We start from the raw sequence: 27,867 nt of genomic DNA on the forward strand, positions 1-27,867 counted from the left end.
GTCACACAAGGAACTCGAGCTCGTTGTTTTCTCCACGGCAACAGACTCACGTTATCTCTGCCGATATTGTTCCTCAGTGAAGCGACTTGTGGATTTGAACGGGTCGCTCTGCAGGTATACCAATTTGGGCATGTATTTCTATTCATGAGTGAGATTAAAACTTTAATTCAGATTTTTTAGCTCACATACGCGTTGCGGCGCATCACATAACCAGATAGGCCGCGCGCTGCCGCCAAACCAGGAAGGAGAGTTGAATTGAGCCATTTGTTTTTGTTTTCACTTTGACCGCTGTCCACCACTTTACACTGTTATCGCGCCAGTTTCACCGCAATAGTGTTTTATTGAGGCACGTCAAACTAGTCCTAACATTAGTTTAATGTCACTTTTCAAGCCGCATGTGTCTTTATGCATGTCTTTTGTTACTGTACAATTAGCCAGCTAGCGTGCATATGCAGATGCTAAAGTGTGTTGCTGTAAATGTAGAAGAAAATATCAGTAGAATGTTTTTAACGACTTGAGAGGAAAATGTAATGCAAAAATGTGCTTTATTTTTTAATTGCCAGACAGTAAAATATGTCTGTGAGTAGACCTCTTTCTTAATTAAAAGCAGTATGGGTGTTTACTGTTTTAAAACTGCATTATTACACGCATGTTTACTGTTTTAAAACTGCATTATTACACTATTTATTACACGTTTTCTGTAGATATTTTTGTTATAACAATAAATGATGCACAATTACATGTTAGTTCTCATCCTGAGGCTAACCATATAGTAAGAACATTTAGTTAGTTAAACATTTGCACCATAAATGTAATCTTGCTTTAATTGTAAAGGTTTAAACTAGGCATATCGCATTTTTTATCATGAGAAATTTACTAAGAATCTATTAATTAAAATTAATAAATGCTTTACTGGTAGGCAGCTTTCATCATCAGTTTAGTTAAATGTACAACTGGAGTGTTAACAAGTGACAGGCCTTTAAAGACTCAGAACTTAGTCATTAAGCATTTGGTGCTGTGGTAATACAACAATCTTAAGCTCTTTAAAAGCATTCTGAAAATGTAATTAATAATTAATAATACTGTGCTTCCCATAGGTTTGAAAAATACTTGTCGTAGCCGGATTGAAACACACCTTTTACCCATAGCACAGATGGTCAACTACATGCGACAAACAGAAAAAAAAGAATGTGTTTTTTAACTATATTTTTATTTGTTATGACACTGTTATACACCCTTTCTTTTTAATTGGTTAAAGTTATTAATAAAAGGCTGTTGAAATAAAAGAAATCCACTATTTCTTTTACTTTTATACTATTTAGGAGCCATGTGCACCCACTTACAGGTAAAGCCTTCTCTCTCTCTCTCTCTCTCTCTCTCTCTCTCTCTCTCTCTCTCTCTCTCTCTCTCTCTCTCTCTCTCTCTCTCTCTTTGTAAAGTTGCTTTCTTGGCATGATATTTTGTACAATATTGCCGAAAGCATTTTAGATATGTATAACGTATGTAATATATTAGCATCATTAAACTAATAAAATATTCAGCAAATGAGCAATAAATAACAGAAAAAAATCAATGAAATAGACGATATTGCTAAAAATGATTATAATTACAAGAATAAAAAAGTGCAGATATGTTGAAATAGGGCAAACTATTTGATTAACCATGTCTAATGGTGTGCAAATATTTAGCAGCCAGTAAAGATGTCATTTTGTTTAGTATATACTAAAGTTTATCTGAGGCGCTTATTAAATAATTATAATGTTTCTCTCGCGGTAATGCAATAATAACGGCAACTTTAGAAAGCAGAAAGCAAAAGCCAAGCAGAAACGTGCAGAGCGAGAGAAGATTTTCCACTGGTTAATCAATTAATCGGTTAATCGTTTGGCATTCTTGGGAGGATACAAAAAAAAGTCAACGGATGATTATAATAGTATTATTCATGTGTCACCACCAAATATACTTGGGCAGCCTTTAAAGAGCCCCTATTTTGCATTAAAAAGGTCATATTTTACTTTTAGGGGTCTCCAACAACATGTTGATATGCGTGCAAGGTCAAAAAACACTTTCATTGTCTTCTAATATGCATTTATTTTTATCTAATTATTCCAGCGACTCCCATATGAATCATTCAGCGATTCATTTGTTCCCAAACCCCTCCGTAGCACAAAGCTAATCTGCGGTGATAAGTCCGATGACCCAGTCTGTTGCTGCTGGTCAACTGCTTGGTCGACTGCTTTCAGCACGGGACAGAGAGAAAAGCCCACCACTGCTATGAAATAGCAGCCAGAGAGTATGTGAGAGCCCAATGCAGGAATGCAATAATTCAATGCAGTTACAGACCAGCATATTGCTCTACTCTTAAATCTCACCCCAAGTAATAACAATGACACGCATTCAGTATTAATCCACACGGTGGCAAAAGTTGAACTATTTTGAAAATTGACGGCGAAGCGGGTGTGTAGGAACAGCTGATGGTGGCCATAGCAAAGGCAAACAGCAGAGGATCGCCAGTTCAGAAACGCATTTAAATTGGTAAAGGAAGAAGCACGCGTCACATTTTTAACATGGTTTTAGATGCGATATGTAAACAGCCCCATACAGATTTAACTTGAGATACAGTACAAGCACTGATCTATAATAGGTGCATGATTACAAGCCACGCAGGGTGATTACAACTTATAACACACAGTTAAACATATATTTTGCAAACTACACAAAAAGAGGCAACAATTTTAATGATACTTACATGTTATGATCCGGAGGAAGAAGAAACTGGTCCATTTGAACTGTAAAAGTTACTGACAAAGTCCCATACATAATAATCTCTGCTGCTCCTTCAATAGCAAGTTATTGTATCAAAAATAAGAAAAATGACAGGAACAAACACAGCACTAGGTTGGCTACACTGTGGTATTGTTGTGAAAATTAACTTTAACCCTTTATTCCCCTCAGCCGAATCTCCATCTGTCAGTAATCGTCATCTTCACATCATGATCAGTCCCGTGATCCCCGCTCCTCCGCTAATGTGTGGAGGGAAAAAGCGAGTGAACATTTTACTGGAACTGGATGTGCATATATGGTGATGTACAGTATCGACGTCGATGCGATCAAACAAAAGATCTGAACCCAACTCGATTCGTTTATTCGTCTCTGAGTCAAATATTTCGCTAAAGAATCACTCGTTTTAAACAAGGTGCACTTTTAGATTTAAACCTCAGCTGGATGTTTTCATTCACATAGAGCTGTGTTACACACTGCATGGAAGGTCATTTTTAAAAACCCATAATAGTGGCTCTTTAATATACCTTGGTGGCCTGCCCCAAGCATAGTCTATGTGTGGGAAGTAGGGGTGCACGGACCTACCGGTACAATGGTAGTACCGCGATACTTTGGCTCCAAAATACTGGCAGTGCCACTGTAGTTTGTTTACGGTAGTATCGTCATTAATGGTCTATCTACAATAGATAATGTTGCATATGGAAAGTCACTAAAATGCTCGCACATTTGTGCAACAATAGATCATTTTATTTTAATAGTCTGTGGAGCCCTTTAAGGTTGCAAAACTGTAGAATTTGTGCATTTTATGGTAGCCTATCTCATGTTTTCTAACGCTTCAGTTCGAACGCACATCTGAATCGATTTATTTCTGTTCCTGTTAATATGATTTAGTCGCTACAACAACCGTGACAATCTCTTAAAAAGAACTTTTGAAAATTTTGAATACTGATAGATTGTTACCTGAGAAGACTGAAAAAAACCCAAAAGATGAAAACCCCCAAATAGCAACAGGAAATATTAAAACAATTTTTGACCACTTCAAATTGGCTAATTTTGCTGAAAAAAAATGCTCTTTTGTAACAAATTGTATTCGGTATAATCTTTATTTGAATGTATTTTTTTTTTGTTGGTCAGTTATCTACAAAAGAACAAAAAGAATGAATACATTTTAGGTGAAATGACATGCAAATAATACTATTTGGCTTTAAGGGAATTATGATTTAAATTCAAGTATTATAACATGAAATATAGTATTTCTGACAATTTTCTTTATAATATGAGTTATGAATTACAGTATCGCAGTACTACTTGGTATGGTGATACTTCAGCTGGTATAGTATCGTAAGATTAATTAATTAATGGTATCGTGACAACCCTAATGGGAAGCACTGTAATATGACCAGTAATATTTTGCCCGTGGATATATTGCTGTTGTATCAAAAATTTGCACGTCTAAGTCAAATGAAAGTACATTATACTTTATTATACTTATTCTTCCCCCCCCAGGCATGTCGAAACTGAAGCTGATATCAGTTGTAGACACTCAGTATCCAGCATCACTTTTGAAGAACATCAATGATGAGCGGCACAACGGTTTATTCTGTGACGTCACCATAGTCGTGCAAGACCGCAAGTTCAGGGCACACAAATGTGTCCTCTCTGCCTCTAGCACCTATTTCCGACAACTGTTTACTGTCGCTGGAAAAGTTGTTGAGCTGAACTTCATAAAGGCAGACATATTCGACATGGTCCTCAATTACATTTACACTTCTCAAATGTTCAGAGTTCGATCAGACAGACTTGAGGACCTCATTAACGCCGGTCAAATTCTGGGTGTGACCTTCATAGCTAATTTAGCAATCCCGCTCGCACAAGTCAAGGGATTACCCGGCCTGTCCAAAGACGGTGACAGCAACATTGTCAGCTCGCCAGAAAAACCTGAGGATGGAGGAGAGAATATGCCTATCATTACTGAGACCTTCTCACTGTCTGCAGAGGAGTTCAACATGACTGGTGCAAATACAGAAAAAGTGGACTCAGACAGTGATGATGTCCTTTTTGTGTCAAAAACTGAAGCCCCGCAAGCTCAAAAGACTAAAATATCAGATGTTCATAAAAGCATTGAAGGAGCACCAGAAGCTAAAAAGCAGAAAGTCACAAACGAGGAAGGAGTCACCTCTAAAAGCTCAATATCCCAAGAAAAGAAATCTTCAGAAAGAAACACATCACTCCAAAATAACCCTGATCCAGACGTCATGATTCTCTCAAGTCCTGAAAGCAGTAGCGGTATTCTCACTTCACCAGTAGAAACAGGCTCAAACAGCATTCCCAAACCCCCAGCCTGTCCGGACAGCCTCCCTCCAGATCCTCAAATCACCTCACTGCCTTCAGACAACATCGAAGTCCTGGGTGTCCAAAAGAAAAAGGTCCTGCTAGAGCACTCACCCGATCATCCTGGAAAGATCACACTGTCGGATGTAATGTCGTCATGTAGTAGCAGTAACGGACCAACCAACGTAGTCCCAGCACTTTCAGTGAAGAAGACAATAACATTAGACAAAGCCTCGGAAATTGATTCTCTATCGCCGGGTTGTAAAGTGTATGCCAACATAGGTGAAAACACCTACGACATCGTTCCTGTCAAAGACGATCCCGGGGAGGGAGCAGCTCCTGGTTGCAAGTCCCAAGTACAACACGACTCTCCCAACACAGCCAGTCTCTCACCAAAAGCAAAGAAGAAATTCAAGCCAGAACAGGAGGATCACTATGAACTCATCATGGACGGAAAGACCTTTTACGTGTGCATTGTTTGTAAACGCCCGTACGTGTGTCTGACAAGCCTTAGGCGGCACTTCAACACTCACTCTTGGGAGCGAAAGTATCCGTGCCATTACTGCAACAAGGTTTTTGCCCTGGCTGAGTACAGAACCAAACATGAAATCAGTCACACAGGTGAACGACGGTATCAGTGTTTACTGTGCAACGAGATGTTTCTCAATTATCAGATTTTGTCCACCCACTGCAAGCAAGCGCACAACCAAGACCCTTCAGGGAGGAAAGAGAAAGACGACTCGGCCAACAACTTGTATCGGCTGCTGCCTTGTAAAACGCTGCAGTTTAAACCATATTCGTTTGTTTCCGACGAGTCGGGGGGAAGCCCAGTGATTGGTGAGGACGGGGCAATCCAGTACGTGAACTCGGAAAAGGAGCACTTTACCAACCAGCCACTTCCATCTAACCAAAGCAAAGCACTGAACTGGGATGACATCTTTGTAGAATCAGAAGGACAAAATGCTCGCCCTGCTCCACCTCCACAGCCTGTGGACCAAATAAATGCCCCGGCCAGGAATGAATTTGAGTTTGTTATACCAGAGACATACTGAGCACACTTGTTCAGCGCTCTGGCTCAGGTGCCTTCTTCATTTCTTTGTGTTTTATTTGAAAGGCAGGTTGTTGTTGTTCTGTGGAAGCCTGTTTCTGTTGCGGGATAAACTAATGATGAAGTGACTCACTCTTTCTGACAATTTTCACTTACTATTCCGAGTTTGTATTTGATCAAATAGAATTTTTGTTGGTCTCAAAAGTCTAAATAGTCTGAGGGAGAAGAATAGCAAGAAAATAACTCAGAAATGCAGGAAATAATAATTATCTCACAATTCTGACTTTTTTTTTAAACTTAAGATTGGGACAAGGCTTATTACTTTTTTGTTAGAATTAAGAATTCAGTTTTTGATTGCAACTCTATATCTCATTATTTCAATACAAACTCACAATTCTGATGAGAAAAAGTCTCAATGAGTCAAGAAAATTTCTTGCAATTTTCTGAACTAAAGACTTTATTTCTCAACATTTTGCCTTTTTTCCTCAGAACTGGGTTAGAATTGCGACTAATTTGTACATATTTCTCTGAATTGTAAGATTATGTCTTGAATGAACATAAACTTTGATAAAGACTGACAGTTCTGATGAAAAGAAGTCTGAATTGCAAGATAAAAAGTTATATATTGACTTTGATATAAACAGAACTCTTTCTCAGAAATAGGACTTTTATTTCTCACAATTGTGAGTGTGTATTTCTCAATTCATATAAACCTATAATGTGATATATGAGCAATATTACACTCGCAGCAGTGCGACATGGCTGTATATCGACACTGGTGGGAGGCATGCGTTGGCTTGAGGCAGCAGGCTGAGTTTCTTAGTACCCCCACCAGTGCTGATATACTGCCATATCGCACTGCTACGAGTGTGATATAGCGTTTATACAACATGATTCTCTGCGTAACAGGCGATTTTTGCTCACATTTTAAGATTATAAGGCTGAACGGCATGAAATGCCATCCGTCTACAGATATTTCTCTGTTGCAATCAGGATATCACAATCATTAACCCCCAAAAAAGCCAAAGCATACACTACCAGTTTTATGGTATAAATACAGCACAACAAAATACAAAAGAGAGAGATCGACTCAGAATGTCACTTACCTTAGTTATAATGATTTGTTCAGCTGTAGTTTGAAACTTACGTTGAGAAAACGCTGAGTTTTTCTCCCTCTAAGGACTTATAATGCTGTCTCTGTCACCATCTCGTGGTGGAACGTCAACCATTACTTTATTTGGTCTGCTCCGTATGACGGTGATGGTGGCTGATGCATTGAATCTCCGAAATTATACATATTTTAAAATAGGCACTATTCTTATAAATAAACTGCATAGTTGCAATCTAAACAACTACATTCTCGACTAAAAAAGCCTTAAAAGTACATTATGTTGTCCAACAGCTTCAATATTTGTCAAACTGTAGAGTGTCCTCTGCTTGTTGCTGTATGTGGGCAGAGTAATACACAAGGGTGAAGAAGCTGTAGGAATGCTGTTATTTGCAGAGTATGGCACGGCTATCAGCCAAACAGATTCAAGAACCAGACAGAACTTCTGTATAGATATATGTATATATACATATATATATATATATATATATATATATATATATATATATATATATATATATATATATATATATATATATATATATATATATATATATATATATATATACACATACACTCACTATTGCAAGATATTACGATATAATAAGATACTGTAAACTCATATTAATGAGAAGTCTGCAATATTGCAAGAAAAAAAAAAGTCAGAATTGAAAAATGTGAGGTTTAAGTTATCTTTTGTTTACTATATATTTTTTATTCTGTGGCAGAAACAAGCCTCCATACGGTTCTCTGGACCATTCATTTGAGAACTCAACTCCATTCACTTTGTGAAACTGTTTTAAGGTGCTTTAATGTGTATTAAGCATCATGTATTACTTAGCGTTGGATTACAGTTGAGTTTCACAGTCCATTATTGAATCTTAATAATGCTTCGTCAGATAATACGACTAAGTAGATTATACATATTTTATGTACGGCTGCATTAGATCTGTGTAGCGCTGACCTTTAATATTTTCAATTCCATTTTATATTTCCAGACTGTCCAACCACACTGGATGTAATTATTCGGGACAAGAACAGGCTGCAATTTGTTATGCTTATTTTTTTACAGTTACGTAACTTTAATGTGTAAATGCTGTTTGGGAATGTTACGTAAATCCAGAACCAGATGTATCAGTGAAGTCAGACGACATTTATTTTCATGTCTGAATAAGATGCTAACATTTTAATTTCCACGTCGTATTTTTGTAGTTGATTGTTCGGCACTAGATAGATCAGTGTTAATGGCAAGCCCTTGAATGTTTGTATTTATAGTCTCTAAGTTAATTGTCAGCAGGATTTAAGATGGATGGAGTAAATATGTGAAACATCACCTGTCCATGAATTATCTGTATTTATATGCTGGCCATATACCCTGTTTTCCCGGACAATATGAACACTGAGACGTGAAGAGAAATGCTCTTTCAAAAACTGAAAAAATAACACAGAGGAACTCTCCTTCTCCAGTCGAATATTTTGTACATACGCCGTTTTTTAAAAAATATTATTTTTTTAGCATAGATTTATCAAGTAGTTTAGCTTCGTGGGCTGTGAGAAAAATCTGTGAATACAACGAGAGTCAAAACTAACAACAGCAACAATAATCATGTACATATTACTACAGACCTTCGTCTTAACAGTTTCTTCCATTTTGTAACCTATTTATTATTAGGTCTTAGTGCGATATAGGATGAAATAAAACTTTGAAGAAAGTACACATGTATTTATTTTATTTCCAAGAGCATCATGAACGTATGATAACGACCAGTCAATGGTACGAGCATTCCTGTCTCTGTATAGCAGTCAACGAATGATATTATATGAATATAATCTGCAATGTGCATGATGCAGGATAAAAGATAACCAAGCTAAAAATAAAAAAACGTCTACGTCAGTCTTTCATTTGAAGATTTTTAACATCGAAGGTAAACAATGTCACATGAATATGCTCAAAAATGAACAATCGAGGGGAAAGATCCTTCATTATACTAGTAGCATGTGACTAGTGTTTTTTACCAGCTGCACCCAAAAGTCGTCCAAACAATTGAATTTGTTGTAATATCTCTACTCACTTCAGTAAAGGACACTGTTGTTGATATAAATCGAGCACGAAAAGTACAGTGACTTGACATTCACAGTGAACGCACAAACAGACAAAAAAGGAGAACACTACAAGTCTTAAGACTCAATTGTGTTGTGTTACGAGAAGGCAGTTTGATTGTTCGGTAATATGTACAGCATTGCGCACTGATATCATATTTGCAATGTGGAAAGACTTTGTGTTATTATTACTATTACGCAGTGAACAATAAGTGTTAAAATCCGTAACGGTTACTTATAAAGCTAAGCCTCCTTTTTACATTCGATAAATCCTGTCACTTTAAGACAGAAACGACACAAAATCGCTGATAAATGCATGATGTACGAGTCGAAATTGCTCTCGTGTAGGTTATTACTTTGCGTAAGTCAAGCAAAGATGTCACAGAAGATGAATCTGTGACATGATTGTGATGCACATATTACAGGAGCGCTCTTAGATCCTACCGAAGCGCTCAGGAGAAGGAAAAGAAAATCAGTTTCAGCCTAAACTTATGTACAGTTCTTTGCAATCTAGCTGCCTGAAACAGTTAAAAATAACTCTAATATTTCTAGAACTGTGTGAATACAGTAGACTCTGAAGACGATAAAGTGCAAATCAATTGCAAGATATAAGATACGAGACTCATCCTCGTGCCGAGAGAGCAGAGGCCACGATAAAACACTTTTGTGCCACTTTGGAAGGGAGAAAGGTTCGTGTGATGGAGGAAATCACAAGTAGGAGACCCACAGACGTTACCAATAACAGGAAGGAGCTGTACTGGAAGCGGACACACGGTTTAAGGCTTATCTGTGAACAGTCTCGTAGTCCGTTACTACACGCCGTCCTCTTGCGTTGAGGCTATACAACATGGTTATTTTACACATCGGGTTTGTTGGCTTGAGCAAATCTTGTCAAGGATTAATGTTGCATATTACATCTGCTGTATTTGATGATGAATGCCTGTGGTTAATGCTGTGGTCTCTCTATACTTATCCTGCCGCACAGGTGAGCCTCCGCTGCATTCAGGAGAATGACGTGGAACACTAATATCAAAAAATGCCCAGTGCCAGTTCCGTCTTGGCAGGAAAATGTCTTGGTCAGAGTGGTCCCCTTAAGGGCTGTATGGTGGGGGCTTCTCATCGGGTGGGTAATAAGGAGGGGAATAACGAGGAGGGATCATATTTGGCCACATGTGACTGGCTCCAGACTGGGAATCGTCAGACAAGCCTGAAGAGTCAGGAAAGAAGCTGGCCCCCTGCGAAGACACATTGACAAAGACTGTCAAAACATTCAGCCAAAACTATGGGTAGATGCTAAAATAACATGGATATGATTCCACAAAGCTACCCAGCTAACAATTGTAGGTTCTTTAAACATTCTCTTAATGTTCCCATTAAGTTACATAACTTTTTTTTCCTTACATGCTTTTTTGATGAGGTATTAATGTTATTTTTTGGTTATAATAATTAGGGGTTGATCCATGATTCGTATAGATCACAACCCACGGTTCAGAACCTGTTCAGAACACACGTAACCCGCGGATTAATTGGTAACAATTACAGAGAGATCACCTCTCGTGTTATTTAAATCACATGTATGAAAGCATTTAGGCTTTCCTGTAAAATATAATGAGAACGGAAAAAGTTGTGGTAGGTCATTTGGGATGTGGTGGGTTTCTTAGGTTATTAAAGTTAATTAACGCATTCAGTGTAAGCTGCACAATTAATCATTAAAAGATCAGGATCTCAACAATCATGCAACATAAATTATATTACATATGATAGTGATTTGCATATGTTTATTAATCATTCAAATCGCTGAATTCAAATCTGTGTTTGAAAAACGCAAAAATCTAGAGAGAGAATCAGTCTTTAGTCTTTTGAGTTAGTCATGACTAGGGCCAGACAGAATCTGCTGACACTTTTTGCTTTTTCTGCTGAGAATTTTGTAAAAAATCTGTGGATTTATGTGGAAGGATTTTAGGAGTATCATAACTAATAACTTTATATATGAAATAAAAAATAATACAGACTTTTATTCAATGTTTGCAATGTAAATCCAATTAGATCCACTTATTTGATAAACAAAGCAAGCCAATTATATAATATATCTACTAAAAGACAGATAATATTACTTTACAAACTGTATTGCAAATAAATCATATAAACATTTTAACATTACTATTATTAAATCACAATAATATTACTGAAATTAATTTAAAAACGGAATAAATATAAATGCACACACATTTACACAAGTAAACACATAGACTCAATGATGGGCTGAAAATCAGCAGATTTCTGCACGCGCAGATTCCGTGTGGTTAGTTATGAAGTTACAAACAGTCAAATAACAGAGAAGTACTGGATAACAGTTTATAGTTTAGATATAACCACTGATGTTTAGGGTAAAGATTAAAATCACCATCATATGCATTTAACTTGACGCTCAAAAATGAGAGTTGTTGGCAGCAATTACATTATTTAACCAACAGGCAGGAACAACCAGCCATCAAAAATATGCCACTGAATAATTCTACAAAAATGACACATCTAGCAATGAAACATGAAGTTTTATGAGTGAATAACTGAATCATTTTTTGAAAATGACACTAAATAAATATGGGTTGTACAAATTATATTGTTGAATTTCTACATTTAGCATTATCAGCAACAGTAGTAGTAACTAATAATAATAATAGTACTAGTAATTTTTCACAGTACAGAATATTTTATAGTTTATTTTTATTCAGCTTTATTATTTCTTAATTTTATTTCTTAATACAATTACTGCTTCTAAGTTCTGTTTGTTAAAACAAAAAGTTTCTTGCGGTACTGTTTTTGTAATAAATAGAAAGCAAATTACATTTGTCTCCTTCCCTTTTTGGCTGATCTGAAAACTGTTCGATTCGTGACTAAAAAACAATAATGAGATCCGATCTGTGAGATTTGTGATCTGTTACACCACTAATAATAATGTTATTCAATACATTTCAGTCATGTTATATTAATGTTCTCAGATTATTATTGAAAACCTGCTAACATTTACACAACTTTCAATGAACATTATGGAATGTTCTCAGAATGTTCCCTGTTAGCTGGGTAACCAATCAAATGCCAGCAACTTAATGCATTTGGGTATGTAAACGTGGTCAAGAAGATCAGCTCAAATTGGAAAAAAAAGTTGATTTAATCCACTTGTACGATGCATAAAACTGCTGATCTTCTGGGATTTTCACACAACCATCTCTAGGGTTTATTACATAGAAAATTGTTTAAAAAGAGACTATTCAGTGGTAGATCTGTGGGAAAAGATACCTTAATTCTCAGCGTTCAGAAGAGAATAATCAGACTTAAGATGTTAGATAACTGACAGCAACTCATAAATCTAGTTGTTACAACAGAAGTCTGCAGAAGAGCATCTCTACAAACTTCCAGGAGCATCAGAACATACACTGGCTCATCTCCTCTCAGCTAAGAACTGAAAACTGAAGCTACAATTTGCTTAGAATTGGTCAACAGAAGATAATGAGTCTCATTCAGATGGTGCTGTTATAATTTGGTGTAAACAAGATGAAAACATGGAGGCAGTGGAGATTTTAGGTCCACTTTGGACTCCATGGTAGCATTGTTTAAACTCCCCAGCCTACCTGATTACTGTTGCTGACCATCTCCATCCCTTTATGAGCTTGTAATGGCTACTTCCAGTAGGATAAAGCATCATGTCACAAAGCCTAAATCATCTCAAACTGCTCTTTGAACATGACAATGAGTTCACTATACTTAAATGTCTTCCACGGTCACCAGATCTAAATCCAATAGAGCACCTTTAGGATTTAGTGGAATGGGAGATTTCATCAAGGATGTAGAGATTAAAAAATAACTCTGTAGTGACTGTGTGGTGCTATTATATCAGTATAGACATTGTTGAATCAATGCCATGAAGAATTAAGCAGTTCCGAAGGCTAAAAAAGCTTAAAGTGAATGGAATTACCTGAAGGTCATAGGCAGTGTATGGAGGTAAGCAGGGGGCAGTGTTGTAGAAGGAGTTGTTGGAGGTGGTGGGTCCAGGAGTCTCTGGTGGTGGAGGGATTGGAAGAGGCTCCGGCTCACAGGAATCTGGTGCTGCTGTCGGCATCTTTAAAAAAACACAGACCTTATGAACGTCACAGACTCTCAGAAATCAAGCTAAATGCAGCTACAGTAAATAAGGCTCAGCTTACACACCTAGTATTGAGACAGATTTGATCAACAGTGCTGTATACACGTGTAAAGAGGAAATGAATGTGGTTTGAGCTTGTATGACCACTTGCAGAGGTATTTGAAATTGTATTTAACAGAATCACATTTTTTATGTTACCACTCCAAATTATTCTTGCTGCTTGTTCAAACTATTTATTTAAAATGAGCTGAATCAACACAATTCTTGAGTTTTTTTTGGACAACTTAATCATTTCACATTCAATCCACTTAAATTTGTAAAAACAATGAAGGTAACTTAATCGATTTGTGTTGGGACAACATGAAGGAATTATGTGGAACCCAACTGTAGATGCTCATAAAGCGCCTCTTCTCTGACTGCTGTCATTACAGGACTTGATGAAGCACAGCAGCCAAATGTGGTTTGAAAGTAAGTTTGATTTTAAGGCGAAAAAATCTTTTAAAGCTGAAAATTCTCATGCAAGTCCTGATTAAAACACAAACCTATAGTTTTATAGCTATCACAGCTCTTAATATAAGAAATTTTGATCCACACTCATAAGAACAGTCGATTTATTTTGTCTTATTTAACTGTGAAAAGACACAAACAATTTTGCTATCAGAGCACAAATAAAAGTTGCTGATGTTTCATGTTTTCTGCTGTCTCCATTATAATAATATGAATTTTAGAAAACATTTCATTCTCAACATTCCAAAACAAAATGATGTACTTTTACTATTACATTTTGTAATAAAAAAATAGAATAAAAGGTTATTTTGAATCTAAAAATCATCACCCGGTCAGGCTTAAAGCCATCTGATTTGTGACAGGTGAATTATGTGGGTTTGTTAAATTGTAAGTTTGTGTGAAATAAAAATGTACAATGTTTATTTTGCTAACTCGTGTTATATTTTAGGCGAACAATTAATCCATGCAAGTTAATCCACTGAGGAGGTTTGTATTGGTAATTGTATTGGTAATTTTCAATCAAAGTCATTTAATCATGATCATTTGCTTTCACATTTAAAGTGGCAGGCCTTCTCATTCAGTTTGATGGCTTCAGCCAAAATATTCTAAACCCGCCCCTCTTACCGTTGGTTTGCTACAAGGGAATGATGCACAAAAAGGCCCGCCCCTTACATAACATTTCATTTCCAGGAAGTACATCAACATACTGAAATAAAAGTCTCACTAACTGCTGGTTCACACAGACTTCTGTTTACCCAGTTCATAAATCGCATATAATTAATAATTAAGTAAATAATAAGTGACTTTTACAGATCTCATTGTATCTTTATTAGAGTCAACAACTCATTGATTCAAATGATCCATTCAGTTGCAGTTAATAACTCATTGAGTACGTTTACATGGACTTTAATATGATTAAGACAATACTCTGATCAAGAGTATACCATGTAAACAGCGATTTTTGATTAATCCGATTAAGGTAATAACCGAACTAAACAGAAATCAGATTAAGATGTGGAGTATGCCAATTTTAGTCGCATTATTGAAGTGCAGTACAGTGTAACCACCTTAATCAAACTATTACTGTCGTGTAGGATTTTTGCCACAGGATAGTCTATACACACACGGCTGTTTCACACTATTCTCTGCACCTACCGAGTCAGTGAAGGGCCACAGATCGATACGCTGTATCAAATTCCATTAAAACAACACACTTCAGCATTTCATATTCGCATCAAATATCTTATTTGTCATGGGGGTCATGCATGAAGCGTTCCTGAATTACAGTGCCAAACTGCAGTTAAAGTTAAAAATGAAACACCCGAAATTAGATGAAACTCCAGAGGAAATGTGGATAGCGTGGTGACACAATGACGTTAATCGAATTATGTGTTATAACATGTAAAACTGGATCTCGACAGGAACATTCAAAGAGCAACTCATGGAAACACCGTAATCATACTATTGTCTTATTCAGATTAAGGCAAATATTTGATTACTGATGTCCATGTAAATGTAGTCAATGATTCAAATGAACTTATCTTTAAGATACATTTCACGTTTAATTCAAAAGTACATTAAAAATCAGCTGTTTTTCTACTTTGACTACTATAAAACCGAAACTGAGACTTTTGGAGGCTTTAAAATTTGTACTTTGAAAAAAGCCCACACACCCTCTCCTCAGGAAAAGTGATTAAAAGAGACAAAAAAGTTGCAAACAAGAATGTATCTCCCTCATCCACATGTGATTAAAACAACAAAACAAATCTTAACGCCAAGTATAAACAGCTCATAAATCATTTGTATTCCCTTTCAGTCTCACCATGTCTTTGAAGCCACCCAGCACGGCTGCGGTGATGATGCCCAGAAACAAAGCCACGATGTTGAGGATAGTAGCAGACCACAGCAGGTGATAAAGGTGGACAACATCCTGGCAGCTCCGCACCTCTGTGTACTCATGATACCCTCCTCGCAGCTCCACTCGGCTGAGATGACGAGCAGAGAAACAGATTATCGCAAGAGTTTCATAAAGAAGAAACAGCACACGTATTGGTGACAGGAGGAGCAACAAAAGAGGAGAAGCATGACAGAACAGGGATTCATGCATAAGAACTTAACAAAACCATCAGCATACCAGTGCACATCACTCTTAAGAAGAGCATGAAATGGATAAATATATCCAGTCTCCTTATTTATACACTCACTGTCATCAAAGACACTCAATCTAAATTATTACAGTCTCTCCTCACTGTAAAACAGGAACCAGAGAACGCTACAGTTCACTTCATCATGACTGTACATGAAAGTACAGTGATCATACGCAGCCGCACTCCAGAGATTAACAACAACAAATAATGGGCTGTCAATGTCATTGAAGGGCTAAAAGTGGAAAGACCTACTTCCAAATCATGGAGGATTTCCTAAATTTTTTCAAAACATCTTTATTCTGAAGTCCCATAAGAGGATGCTCTCTGAAACATAAATAAACACAAACGTTCTTTCGAACAGAGCTGAATTTCAGGGATTAAAGCATACACCATACAAGCAAATATAAACCAAGGTAAAACAAAGATAGCTTAGTTGTTGCTATATATTTTTTTAAAAATCAGATCTGGCTGCTTGCAGAAGATATCCTAGGAGGGATGTATCCGAATGGGACATGCTCACACACACATACTTGCCACAGTTGTAAAGTTCACAGCAGTAGCAGGTGTTGCTCTTCACACGCAGGTTACACGAGACCCGAGATCCAGTTTGACAGTGGACCTGCAAGACAAATGGATTTCTAAATGGGATTCAATTGTAGCAGTTGATAACTATCAGATTTACACCTGTTTGCATCTTTTATTACAACCTTTTTTTGTGATATGATTACAAGTGGACAATGGGTGTGAAATATTTTTAGCTTGTTTGTTTTCAAAGCATTTGATTGGATTGTTAAAGTGTGAACGCTTACAGTAAGCCCCGGGTCAGATCACACGATTTTTATTGTTCCGAAATGTCAGATTATGCGCTTTTCTCTTGATAAAATCTTGACTTGTTGTGGGTAACAAATGTGCCAGACTACGCATTGCTTCACGACCAGTCATCCCGTGACGTCTACGACAATCATTATTTCCCAAAGCTGTCAAAATTGTTGCTATAACAATATTTCTTATCTTATTAATTTTAATGTTTTTTTTAATCTTATGTCAGTCTCAATAAACACTCATGCTTGCTGACAACTAGGCTCCATTATTTGAGGGCATTCATTAAGACATTATTCTTTTAAATCTAAATGTACGCTATATTTTCCAGCCATGCTGCGAGTGTGACAGAGAAAATGAAAGTACATCAGCACCAAGGAAAATCAGATGCTCAAGACAAAATAATGGCATATTAAAAATATATATGATTTGTATATAGGTTTGTGATACAACTATTACAATTACAGTGAAGTATTAATAAAATACTATTTTTTCATGTAGCGAAACATATCATCCACCGGCACAGCTGAGTAGTGGACGAGCACAAACAAAAAAATTACTTGTATATATTTTTCTTTTTGAAACGAATTTAGTTTGGTATAATTTGTATCTTAATTTTAATGTATTTTTCGTTGGTCAGTTATCTACTACATAAACAAGAATGTGCTTCCAAACAGCTCCAAAACAGAAACTGGTGTGTAAAATAAAATAAAATCTAGCCTAAATAAAATAAAGTGAAATATTCACAGTTTCATATAAACTTACATTAAACTGTTTTAATTTTTAATGACAAAATCATCCATTGTTGGTGAGTTTCAATTTAACTAGTTTATTAAGTAAATTGTTTAATTAAGACAGGTTTTACAATGTATTAGCAGCACTGAACATGTTCTCAGATTACCTCTGAAGACCAAACTCGTTAGGAAGGCTGAGAGAGCTCAGAAACTTGTTGTGAGAATGGAGATGTCTGTCAGATAAAATAGCTTAAAACACTTTAATACCTATAAGAAAATATGCAGTCTATTTTTTGATAACCTGATCCACGAATTAACAGCAGCACCCGTGGATATAACTGAGAAATTATGTGCTCCTATTGTCCAGTGTCACCCACATGATATCTGCGATAATGTCGTGAGGCATTGCAGACATGGTATCAGGTGTTGCCACATTACACGGGAGGAAACGATTGAATCTTGTATTACAACGCCCAATAGTCGTTTTCGACTCCCCACGACACCCTACGTCAAGGAAATCGTGACAAAATTGTGACAAATTCGTGTGATCTGACCAGGGCTTCATATGATCAAAGGCAGATTAATTTATACTCTTTGCCTCCTGACCTAATTATTAAAGGGATAGTTCATTCAAAATTACAAATTCTGTCATCGTTTACTTACCCTTCACTTGTTCAAACCTGTCAGGCTTTCATTCTTCTGTTATTTTGAAAAATCTTGGAAACCTGTAACTATTGACTTCCACAGTATTTGTTTTTTCTAGTACTTACAGGTTTTTAACATTCTTTAAAATATCTTCTTCTGTTGTGGTTTGGAACCACTTGAGGGTGAGTAAATTTTCATTTTTGGCTGAAATATCCCTTTAAATATTATGGGACGTGTTGGTTAAGTACACTACCCATGTTGGTTGAAATCTTAAGTTTGTTAAAAAAGTGTTAAAAAGCCACGGTTGTGATTCTAACACAAACCCACAGTATTCTTCATAGATTTCTGACTATCAGAGAAAAAAACAAGGGGCAAGATTTCACACAATAATTCAAATCAATTCAATTCATCTTTATTTCTACAGTGCTTTTACAATATAGATTGTGTTGAAGCAGCTTAATATAGACGCTCTAGTAAATTGAAACTGTGTGAGTCCAGTTTAGTTCAGTTGGGTGTGGTTTAAATTTTTAAATTTTAAGACACTGATAAGCAAATCCACAGCTCCACAATAATCTTTTTGTCATGTTTATTTTTTTTATATAATTCTTGGTGGCCAAAATCAAAACTGTAATTTGATTAAATGCACAGCTCTATGCTCTCTAAATTGTATTCAGATTTGTCGTTTTATTTTCATGCGTAAAGTCTGCAAGCTTATTTTCCAATATATGACTGAAAGATCCAAAAAAACCACACATCCACTCATAGACCCTTCCATTAAAGCAGGGGTTCCCAAACTTTTCAACTCACGACCCCCAAGGTAACAATGCCCATTCAGGACCCCCACTATCCTCTGAGGTGGTTATAAACATACTAAACTTGCATGCAGTGGCGCATACACACAAATAGGTCCAAGTCTATTCTTTGTTTATTTGTTTTTATGTGCCATGAAAGGTGTCAGAAAGTTTAACCTGATGCCATAAAATCAATCTGCAGCATCTGATGCTATTGCTGTGTCTTTTATATACTGTAATCACCCCAGGGGTCGCAATACAATGGAAAAAAATCTAAAGGCTGTTTTTAATGTAACTATTAACTACTATTTTTTATCTTCAATAGGTTATGGATAAAACATGGTAGTTCTAAGAGTTAATTTAATTTTTGGAAATCACCAAGCGACCACCTCTTTGGGAAGCACTGCATTAAAGAAATCATGAAAGTGATAGAGCTGTGCAATTAATTGAAAAACAGTTTTGATTTTGGCTCCCAACAATTATAAAATAACAATAAAAATCAAGAAAAAAATATCAATGTCTCAAATCCTTTCCAGGAGTCTGCATTTTTATCATTCGCTAAGCCCAATTTCACATGGAAGATCTGTAAAATCTTTTGCAGCATGGAACATTTTGATTAAATTAGGTGTATTAGATTTATTCATGTTTTAAAAGAGCGAAAGAGAACTGAGCAGATGGAGCAGAACACAGACATGTAAAGTTATTTTATATTAAGCTGCGCACCTAATTGGTCAAATAAAGGCAAAAATGTGTCCAAACACGATGCCTAGTCATTATTCACTTAAACTGTTGATTGTAACAAATTAAAATAAAGAGTTGAGAATAAAAATGCATGTGTAAAATTAGATCCGCATGTCTCTTAAAGTGGCAATGGGCTCCACTCCTGCTGTTAAATGTGCTCACCATTATTAATCAAACAAAAAACACAAGGACAAAATCACTAACTGCTCCTGACTGAAGGACTTTTGCTGCTTTGTTAAGAAACCAATCAAGTTTAATTCTTACAGTGAAGAGTCTTTGCTTAAAGTTTATTTCATTTCTTTATTTTTTTTTAAATATTAGTATATAATTTACAATAATTTTGAGTACTTTATGTTTGTTTTTAGTTACCCATTCTGCTGGGGTATAGAGAATGGGAATGGGAATGGGAATGGGAATGTGCTGTTGGGAATGTGTTCTTCTGTTATTTTCAAAAAATCTTGAAAGCCATTGACTTCCATAGTATTTGGCTTTCCTACAATGGAGGATAGTAGTTACAGGTTTCGAACATTCTTTAAAATATCTTCTTTTGTGTTCAACCAAAAGGGAAACTCAAACTTCAATTTATTGAAAATTATATGCAAATGTTTTTGAAAAAATATAGAAATGAAACAAACTAAAGCAAAGACTCTTTACTGTAAGAATTAAACTTGATTTGTTTCTCAATAAAACTACAAAAGTCCTTCGGTCACTTTGAGTTTCCCTTATAAAATTTTATTTTTATGTGATTTATTTAGATACCCATTTTGCTGTGGTATATAAAATGGGAATGTGTTGTTACATTGTTACAGCACAATGCATTCTAGGAATTTGAGACAGGAGAGCCTGGATTATATTGATCTCTATAGGTTTACTGTATCATATATGCCCTGATTTGCAAAAAAATGTCACAGTCACACCACAAATAAAGTAGAAAATCATATATGTAAATGTTTTCTTGCGGCAGCTCATTAATACCTTGTCACATTCAGATAATTTAATTCATATATTTGAGCTGCTCCCTCTACATCTGCACTGGAGACCGAATATTATGGAGTGAATATTTTCAGCTTCTCAAGCCACACAAAGAGTGTTTTTTTTTTAATAAAGATATTTTTACATTGCTTCATTCATTTATTCATGATCACGGGTCACCACAGCGGAATGAATCACCTATTTATACATTAGTCCATTTTATCCTGAGTGATTGCAAGATGGTTTTCAAAATATACTATAAAGCAGTTCGTTTTTTTCTGTGGTGATTTGCATTGGTTTTTAATGACAGCTTCTGAACATGTCATAAAACATGACTGGTGCACGACTATAATGCAATGCCCTACCAGTTGACATAGATGACCAATTTAACGATGACGAAATGGCACAGTCAATGCATTATGTCTTTTTTTGCAGTAGCACCACTAATGCTCCTCTGGGTTGTATTTTAAAGAAAGTGACAAACAACCCACAGTATATGGTCACATACTTTGGAGGACAAGTTAGACCAGGGGTGTCCAAACTTGGTCATGGAGGGCCAGTGTCCTGCATAGTTTAGTTCCAACCCCAATCAGCAAGTTGGAGCTAAACTATGCAGGACACCAGCCCTTCACGACCGCGTTTGGACACCCCTGGGTTAGACAGATCAAAAAGTATCTTAAAGGGACAGTTCACACAAAACTGAAAATTCAATCTTAACTTCCAAACCTGTTTGTGTTTCTTTCTTCTGTTGAAGTAAACAAGAAGATATTTTACTATTGGCTTCAATAGCATTTGTTTTCCTTATGATGAATGTCAACATGTTCAACAGAATGAAGAAATCCATGAAGGTTTGGGAAAATATGAGGGTGAACAAATAAATTGTGAGTAATTGTTCATTTTTGGCTGAACTATCCCTTTAATACGGTTGTTGCTAGAAGGGATACAGCTGCAGACATAAGTTAACGAGAATTATTTATATTAATATTTGTTCATTTACCCATTAATTGTATTTTATTAACATCTACCCCCACCCCATTCCTAAACCCAACTACCACAGTAATGTAAAAACAATATTTATACAAAGTATTATTCATATTATTTATTAAATTGCCCATTAAATTGTATTTTATTAACATCAACCCCAACCCCAACCCTGAACTCAACCCTCAAAGTACTGTAAAAATATTCATTCATGCATTAATTTTCCTTTGGCTTAGTCTTTATTTCAGAGGTCACCTCAGCGGAATGAACCACCAACTATTCCTCACACACTACAGCCAATTTAGTTAATCCAATTCACCTCTACCTCATGTCTTTGGATTGTGAGGGAAACTCACGCAAACACGTGGAGAACATGCAAACTCCACACAGAAACGCCAACTGGCTCAACCTGGACTCGAACCAGCGACCTTCTTGCTGTGAGGTGACAGTGCTAACCACTGAGCCACTATGCCGCCTGTAAAAATATTAATTACCGTTGTACAGTGTCACAATAATTATGATATATTTTTGTGAGCATCCACAGCTGTATCCCCTCTAGACTTTACCCTTTAATACCAGGCATAAGTTGGTGAGAGAACTTATCTCAGGTTGACAACTCACATCTACATCAAATGCCGTCCCACTGGAGTAATATTCACATCGGCCACCATATAGAGGTCTGAGGTCCTTTTGAAACAACAACAACAGCCATCACAGAGCTTTAACTGCAATACTTAACTGAAGAAACACATACTGTAACATGGTAGAGAAGCACTTACTATATGTCTTGCAGCAAAAACGCCATCCACTATAGCACAGCAGAAGGCAGCCACAACGCCAAAGCTGATGAAGACAATTGAAGCCACCAGCTGGAAGCAAAGAGCAATGTCAGCCTGTTCACCTGCTGTAGTACTGTAGCTCCGTGCACGTGCATTCACACCTGGACACTACTACTGCTGCTACTACTGAAGTGGTTTATTTGTCTTAAATCTTGTAGATGTGGCTATTATGGGATATGCAGATAGTGTGGTCTCATTGGATTCCTCCTTACTGCCACTTAACTTTGTTGTTTTCACTGGCTTTCACAAACAGCCATTTAGATACTAGTCACTCCATCCAGGCTGCAATCTAGAGCACTTTGTGGATGCGTCTGTTTTGTGGCATTGTATATTACAGAAAGAAAAGGAAAACGTTTAATTGATCAATAAATAATGTCTTTTTTATTTTTTGCTTTCCTAAATGAGCTAAATCAATCCTTATCTTTAAATAATTAATTCTCACCAACTAAAGAAACACTCAGAGTAAGTCCAAAAGGCTGAGACTCATTTGTTTTCTTGTAATTTAACAAAAAAATAACATTTACAATATTCATTCAGTCATTTTCCTTTCGCTTAGTTCCTTTACTAATCAAGGGTCGCCACAGCGGAATGAACCGCCAACTTATCCAGCATATGTTTTACGCAGCTGATGCCCTTCCAGCCACAACCCAGTACTGGGAAACACCCATACACACTCTTTCACACACATACAATATGGACAATTTAGCCTACCCAATTTATGTCTTTATGCGCATGTCTTTAGACTGTGGGGGAAACGGGAGCACCCAGAGGAAACCCACATGAAAATGAGGAGAACATGCAAACTCCACACAGAAATGCCAACTGACATAGCCGGGACTTCAACCAGCGACTTTCTTGCTGTGAGGCGACAGTGCTAACCACTGAGCCACCGTGCCGTTCTATTTACAATATAATGTATCATAAAACATATTATATTCCAAAATTAGGAAGTTCTTAGTGTTTTTATTAATATTTTTATATTTGGCAAGAATGCATTATAATTTTATGATGATTATAATTATAATGAAAGATTTTCAAATAAATAAACATCTTATTCATCAAGCAATTCTAAAACAATGTATTAGTTATCACAAACTTTCTCAGCAGCACAAGAGGTAATACTATATTTTTAAGCCCCAAATCAGCACATTTGAACAATCCCTGAAGGATCGCATGACGCTGGAGGCACTGAAGTAATGGCTGATGAAAATAAAGCTTTGCCATCACAGGAATAAATTGCTTTTTAAAATTTATTGAAATTTAAAACTGTGACTTTATAATATTTTCATACACTATCGGTCAAAGGTTTGGGGTCATTAGGATTTTTAAATGTTTTACATTAAGCTTATCCTGTTCACCAAGGCTGTGTTTATTTAATCAAAAATACAGAACAAATTGTAAAAATGTGAAATGTTATTGCACTATTGACCTTATTCTTCAATGCGGAAGTGCGCTCGTTTTTGCAATTGTTTTAGAACTTCCGATTCAGCTGCCAATGGGAGAAATGACTAGGAATAATAAATGGCAGAAAACGGTTAAACTACTTACTCTAAAAAACAAGTTTTTGCATGACAATACAGACAAAATAGAATAATATAATAAGAAAATATCAGTTTACAACATCACGCAGCAAAACAAGCTGTTTTTAAAAGCTAAAAATGAATGGAAGTGAATGAGACCGGAAGTCTCGTGCCAAAATGATTCAAATGGCCACGCCTGCTCGAACGCGGAGAATAAGGTGAATAAAATAACTGTTCAAAAGAAGTTTATCATTTAATTAAAAAATTTATTCCAGTAATTTTAAAGATGAATTTATAGCTTCATTCAGTCTTCAGAGTCATATGATCCTTCAGAAATCACACTAATATTAATTATTATTGTTATTATTATTATTAATGATAATAGTAATAAAAGCAATAATGACTGTAGCAATAATTTCATTTGAAACTACATACAATAAGAAAGCAGTTATTTAAAAATGTAAAAAAATATTTAACAAACTCTGCGTACCCAGTATCGGGTCCATGACGTCATTTACTTCCGCATTCTTTAAATTTTAAAGGTCCGTACTGACCCAATACCCCCAAAAGTGGTTCCATTCTCTCATCAGTTGGAATAGAATAACTTTTGCATAGATTATGATATCGACATTTTTCTTTTTTTCTTTGATTACTGGCATGTGCAGGAACCACCTAAATTAAGTTGAGTTTACAAAAAAATAAGCACCTCTTTTTTGTAGAGGTTTACTATAACAAAGACAACATATACAATTATTTTAATCAATTTCAAAAGTGTTTTATGAAAATTCAAAGGGTTTTCTTTAAAATGACATCAAACTTTTGCATTTACACCTCTGCATGAGGATTTGGAAAGCTTTTGAATTTGGGTAAGAAAAATCCAGGCAGAAAACCCAAAATAGCACTTGACTTTAAGAGGTTAACAATTTCTTTACATTTGCTAAATGCCGCCTGGATGCACAGAATAATTTTCTAAAAAAAAAAACCAATTTTCGACCGGTAGTGTATTGTATTTTTGATTAAATAAAGCAGCCTTTTTAAGCATACGAACTCCCAAATATTTGAATGGATGTGTACATATATTATTATACTAATTTCCTATGCTAATTTATGTTATCCATGTAAAAACATAAGTTGAAACTTCTCAAAATATATATACTGACCACTTTTTGCTTTAACGACAGCAGCCCTTAAAGAGACAGCTCACTCAAAAATAAAAATTCTTTCATCATTTACTTACATTTTCCTTATTTTAAACATTCATAAGTTTCTTTCTTCTGTTAAACACAAAGGAGTATATTTTGAAGAAAGCTGGAAACCTGTAACCATTGACTTCTATACTATTAGTTTTGCCTACTATTGAAGTCAGTAGTTACAAGTTTTCAGCTTTTTTCAATATATCTTCTTTTGTGTTCAGCAGAAGAAAGAAACTCAGAAAGATTTATAACCACTTGAGGAGGAGAAAAACAGAGTCAATTTTGACTTTTGGGTGAACTTTTTAAGCTACGATCTCCGCTGAGTAAAACCTGATGATCATATTCTTCAGCAAGATTTGAAAAGAGTCCAAAAAGCGTCTTGTGCTTCAATCGGAACAAGAACATCTGACCGTCTCTACAAAAGGATTTGACATGCTCAATTCAACAAATTCGCTTATTTGATTAAAGATCTACAAATAGTGCAGAAAAAAAACATTATAACACTTCTTTCCTTGTTGTGCATAGTTTAAAAAACCAAAAGCTGGTTATTTCCAGAGTTTTCTCAGACTTCTGGACCCTGCTTCATGTTCTCTAAGCACTTCCAGTCAAGGGTGGAGTGTGTATCCTGCACTCGGCCAGCTGTAAGTGTCCCAGTGTGTCTATGATCTGGCCAGCCATACCATCCTCATGCATTCTTTATTTGGATTGTGGCACCTCCTATTCCCTCTGCACTGCAACGGCTTCTGAACATTCCTGCCTGGACATCTATCCCGCTCCCCTTACACAGAGCTATTTCTGGGTGCTTCTCACCACAAGGCCTGCGACATGCCCTGCTATTCGAGCTCAAACCTGCGAGCCATTTCTGCCAGTATGACACAACTAAAACAAGCAGTGGATTCTTGATAGCGTGCTTGTTTGCAAGGATCTTTTGCATAGAAATTTCATTTGGAAGATGAAATGCCTGAGCACAAATCTGATAAGAGCAGTGTAATGAAAAACTGCTTACCATCTGCCTCTTATTCTCTATCAAATGGGCGCCGATGATTCCCAGAAAAGACCCAAAGCCGAGCTGAAAATATCACAGGGTGAAACTCAGTTGCAAAAAGATAATTCTGAAAGGTGGACAGCCTCAGTCAGTTACGATCCCACAGAAGATCTCTCATTCCCACAAAGCCTTTGTCTATCTCAAAGCGGTGTGGTTTATAACATGGTTTGGACTGTATATGAAATCTGCCCATGTCCTATAGTGTTTCAAAACAGTCCGACCCCATGGAATGCCAGGAAAACACCTGTTACTTGAACAAAATGTTCTGTTACTTAAGCTTGCAGGAGTGTTGAACAAAATAATACTGGCTGTTTAATAATAAATGGAGAAGTTCACTCAGTTCAACCTTACAGTAATGAGGTAATGGCCACCGGTCACCATAATGGTTGGCCAAGTGGAAAATAATTAAACATGAGGCCTCTCCTGCCCACAGTACTTTACATCACCAACCCATTTATAGACCGAGAGAATGGTTTGCAGTCTGTTATATGCGAGGCTATCAACATTAGTAGCATACTTACAATGACTCCTGGATAGTAGCCACCAACAGTGATGTTCTGCGTCCTGGTGGTAGCCGCCAGACCAAAGACCAAGATGAGTATGGAGACAATAAGGAGCATAACTGTTACTATGATGGACTTTCTTTTCCTCCTCTTAAACGATCCTGTGGAAGACAATGGAGTAATAGGGAGATGCCACGGAACAACACGCCCTTTCCTTGAGCAACACTCCCAATTTAGTCACCTTGATTTTGGGGTAATCTGACCTCTTGTGTCTATAGTATCTACAGCTAAAGCACTGGCACAACCCAGAAACCCAGATAAATGTAGGTGATGTAATATTAAGTTTCTGTCACAAAACAAAATACATTTGAACTTAAGGCAGACATATTGGACATACAGTTGTGCATTTTTATTTATATGATCAGTCGTTGTGATGTAGTACGACATTCGTTTGGGGACATCCGACGAGACATGCTGGAATGTAGGTTACGGGACGTTTATTTCTCTCTCGTGTCCGCCTATTTTATTAATGATCACGAAAAAACGAATTTTTAATATAGATTCATGCGTTAATAGTCTTTCTCGGGACTATAATGGTCTGCGAGCGCAGTGAATGCCATTGACCTTGTACTTACCCATCGGATCTGAGATAGGTATACCGCTGCCTTGCGCATTCAGCCCCCGCTGCATTGTAACGTCAGGATTTGCAGCATTAGCCGCAGTTATGTCTTCAAGTCAAAAACAAACAGCCTAGTCAAAGACACAAAGATGCCTTCCCTCAGAGTAAATGAAGGGAAACTCTATTCTTTTCGTGGCATTCTCGGACACCCTCGTGTATCCGCGCTTCTCTCATCAGCATCTGGGTCTGTTGTTCATGAATCCGCTGCCCTCATCCCTTCAGCAGAACGCCGCACGGAGCACAGC

The 27,867-nt window shown here is 36.5% G+C and overlaps 2 protein-coding genes across 4 annotated transcripts; one reads left to right on the forward strand and one right to left on the reverse strand.

The window, feature by feature from the left end:
* zbtb33 (zinc finger and BTB domain containing 33) lies at positions 1-8,980 on the forward strand. The gene is made up of 3 exons (XM_056471703.1): positions 1-114; positions 4,285-6,188; positions 8,264-8,980. The coding sequence occupies exon 2, from the start codon at positions 4,287-4,289 to the stop codon at positions 6,159-6,161; it is 1,875 nt and encodes a 624-aa protein (XP_056327678.1). The 5' UTR covers positions 1-114; positions 4,285-4,286; the 3' UTR covers positions 6,162-6,188; positions 8,264-8,980.
* On the reverse strand, positions 8,979-27,867 carry tmem255a (transmembrane protein 255A). Of its 3 annotated transcripts, XM_056471704.1 has the most exons (10): positions 27,579-27,867; positions 26,962-27,104; positions 26,402-26,464; positions 22,623-22,712; positions 22,465-22,530; positions 16,691-16,779; positions 16,413-16,484; positions 15,836-15,998; positions 13,339-13,482; positions 8,979-10,600 (listed from the first exon to the last, which is right to left on the reverse strand). In XM_056471704.1, exons 1-10 carry the CDS (start codon positions 27,631-27,633, stop codon positions 10,457-10,459), a joined length of 1,029 nt encoding a protein of 342 aa, XP_056327679.1. In that variant the 5' UTR covers positions 27,634-27,867; the 3' UTR covers positions 8,979-10,456. The 3 variants fall into 3 exon arrangements, with proteins under 3 accessions (XP_056327679.1, XP_056327682.1, XP_056327681.1); XM_056471707.1 differs by lacking the exon at positions 22,623-22,712; XM_056471706.1 differs by lacking the exon at positions 16,413-16,484.

Source organism: Danio aesculapii, chromosome 14, assembly GCF_903798145.1.
Source record: "Danio aesculapii chromosome 14, fDanAes4.1, whole genome shotgun sequence".
NCBI classification, from domain to species: domain Eukaryota; kingdom Metazoa; phylum Chordata; class Actinopteri; order Cypriniformes; family Danionidae; genus Danio; species Danio aesculapii.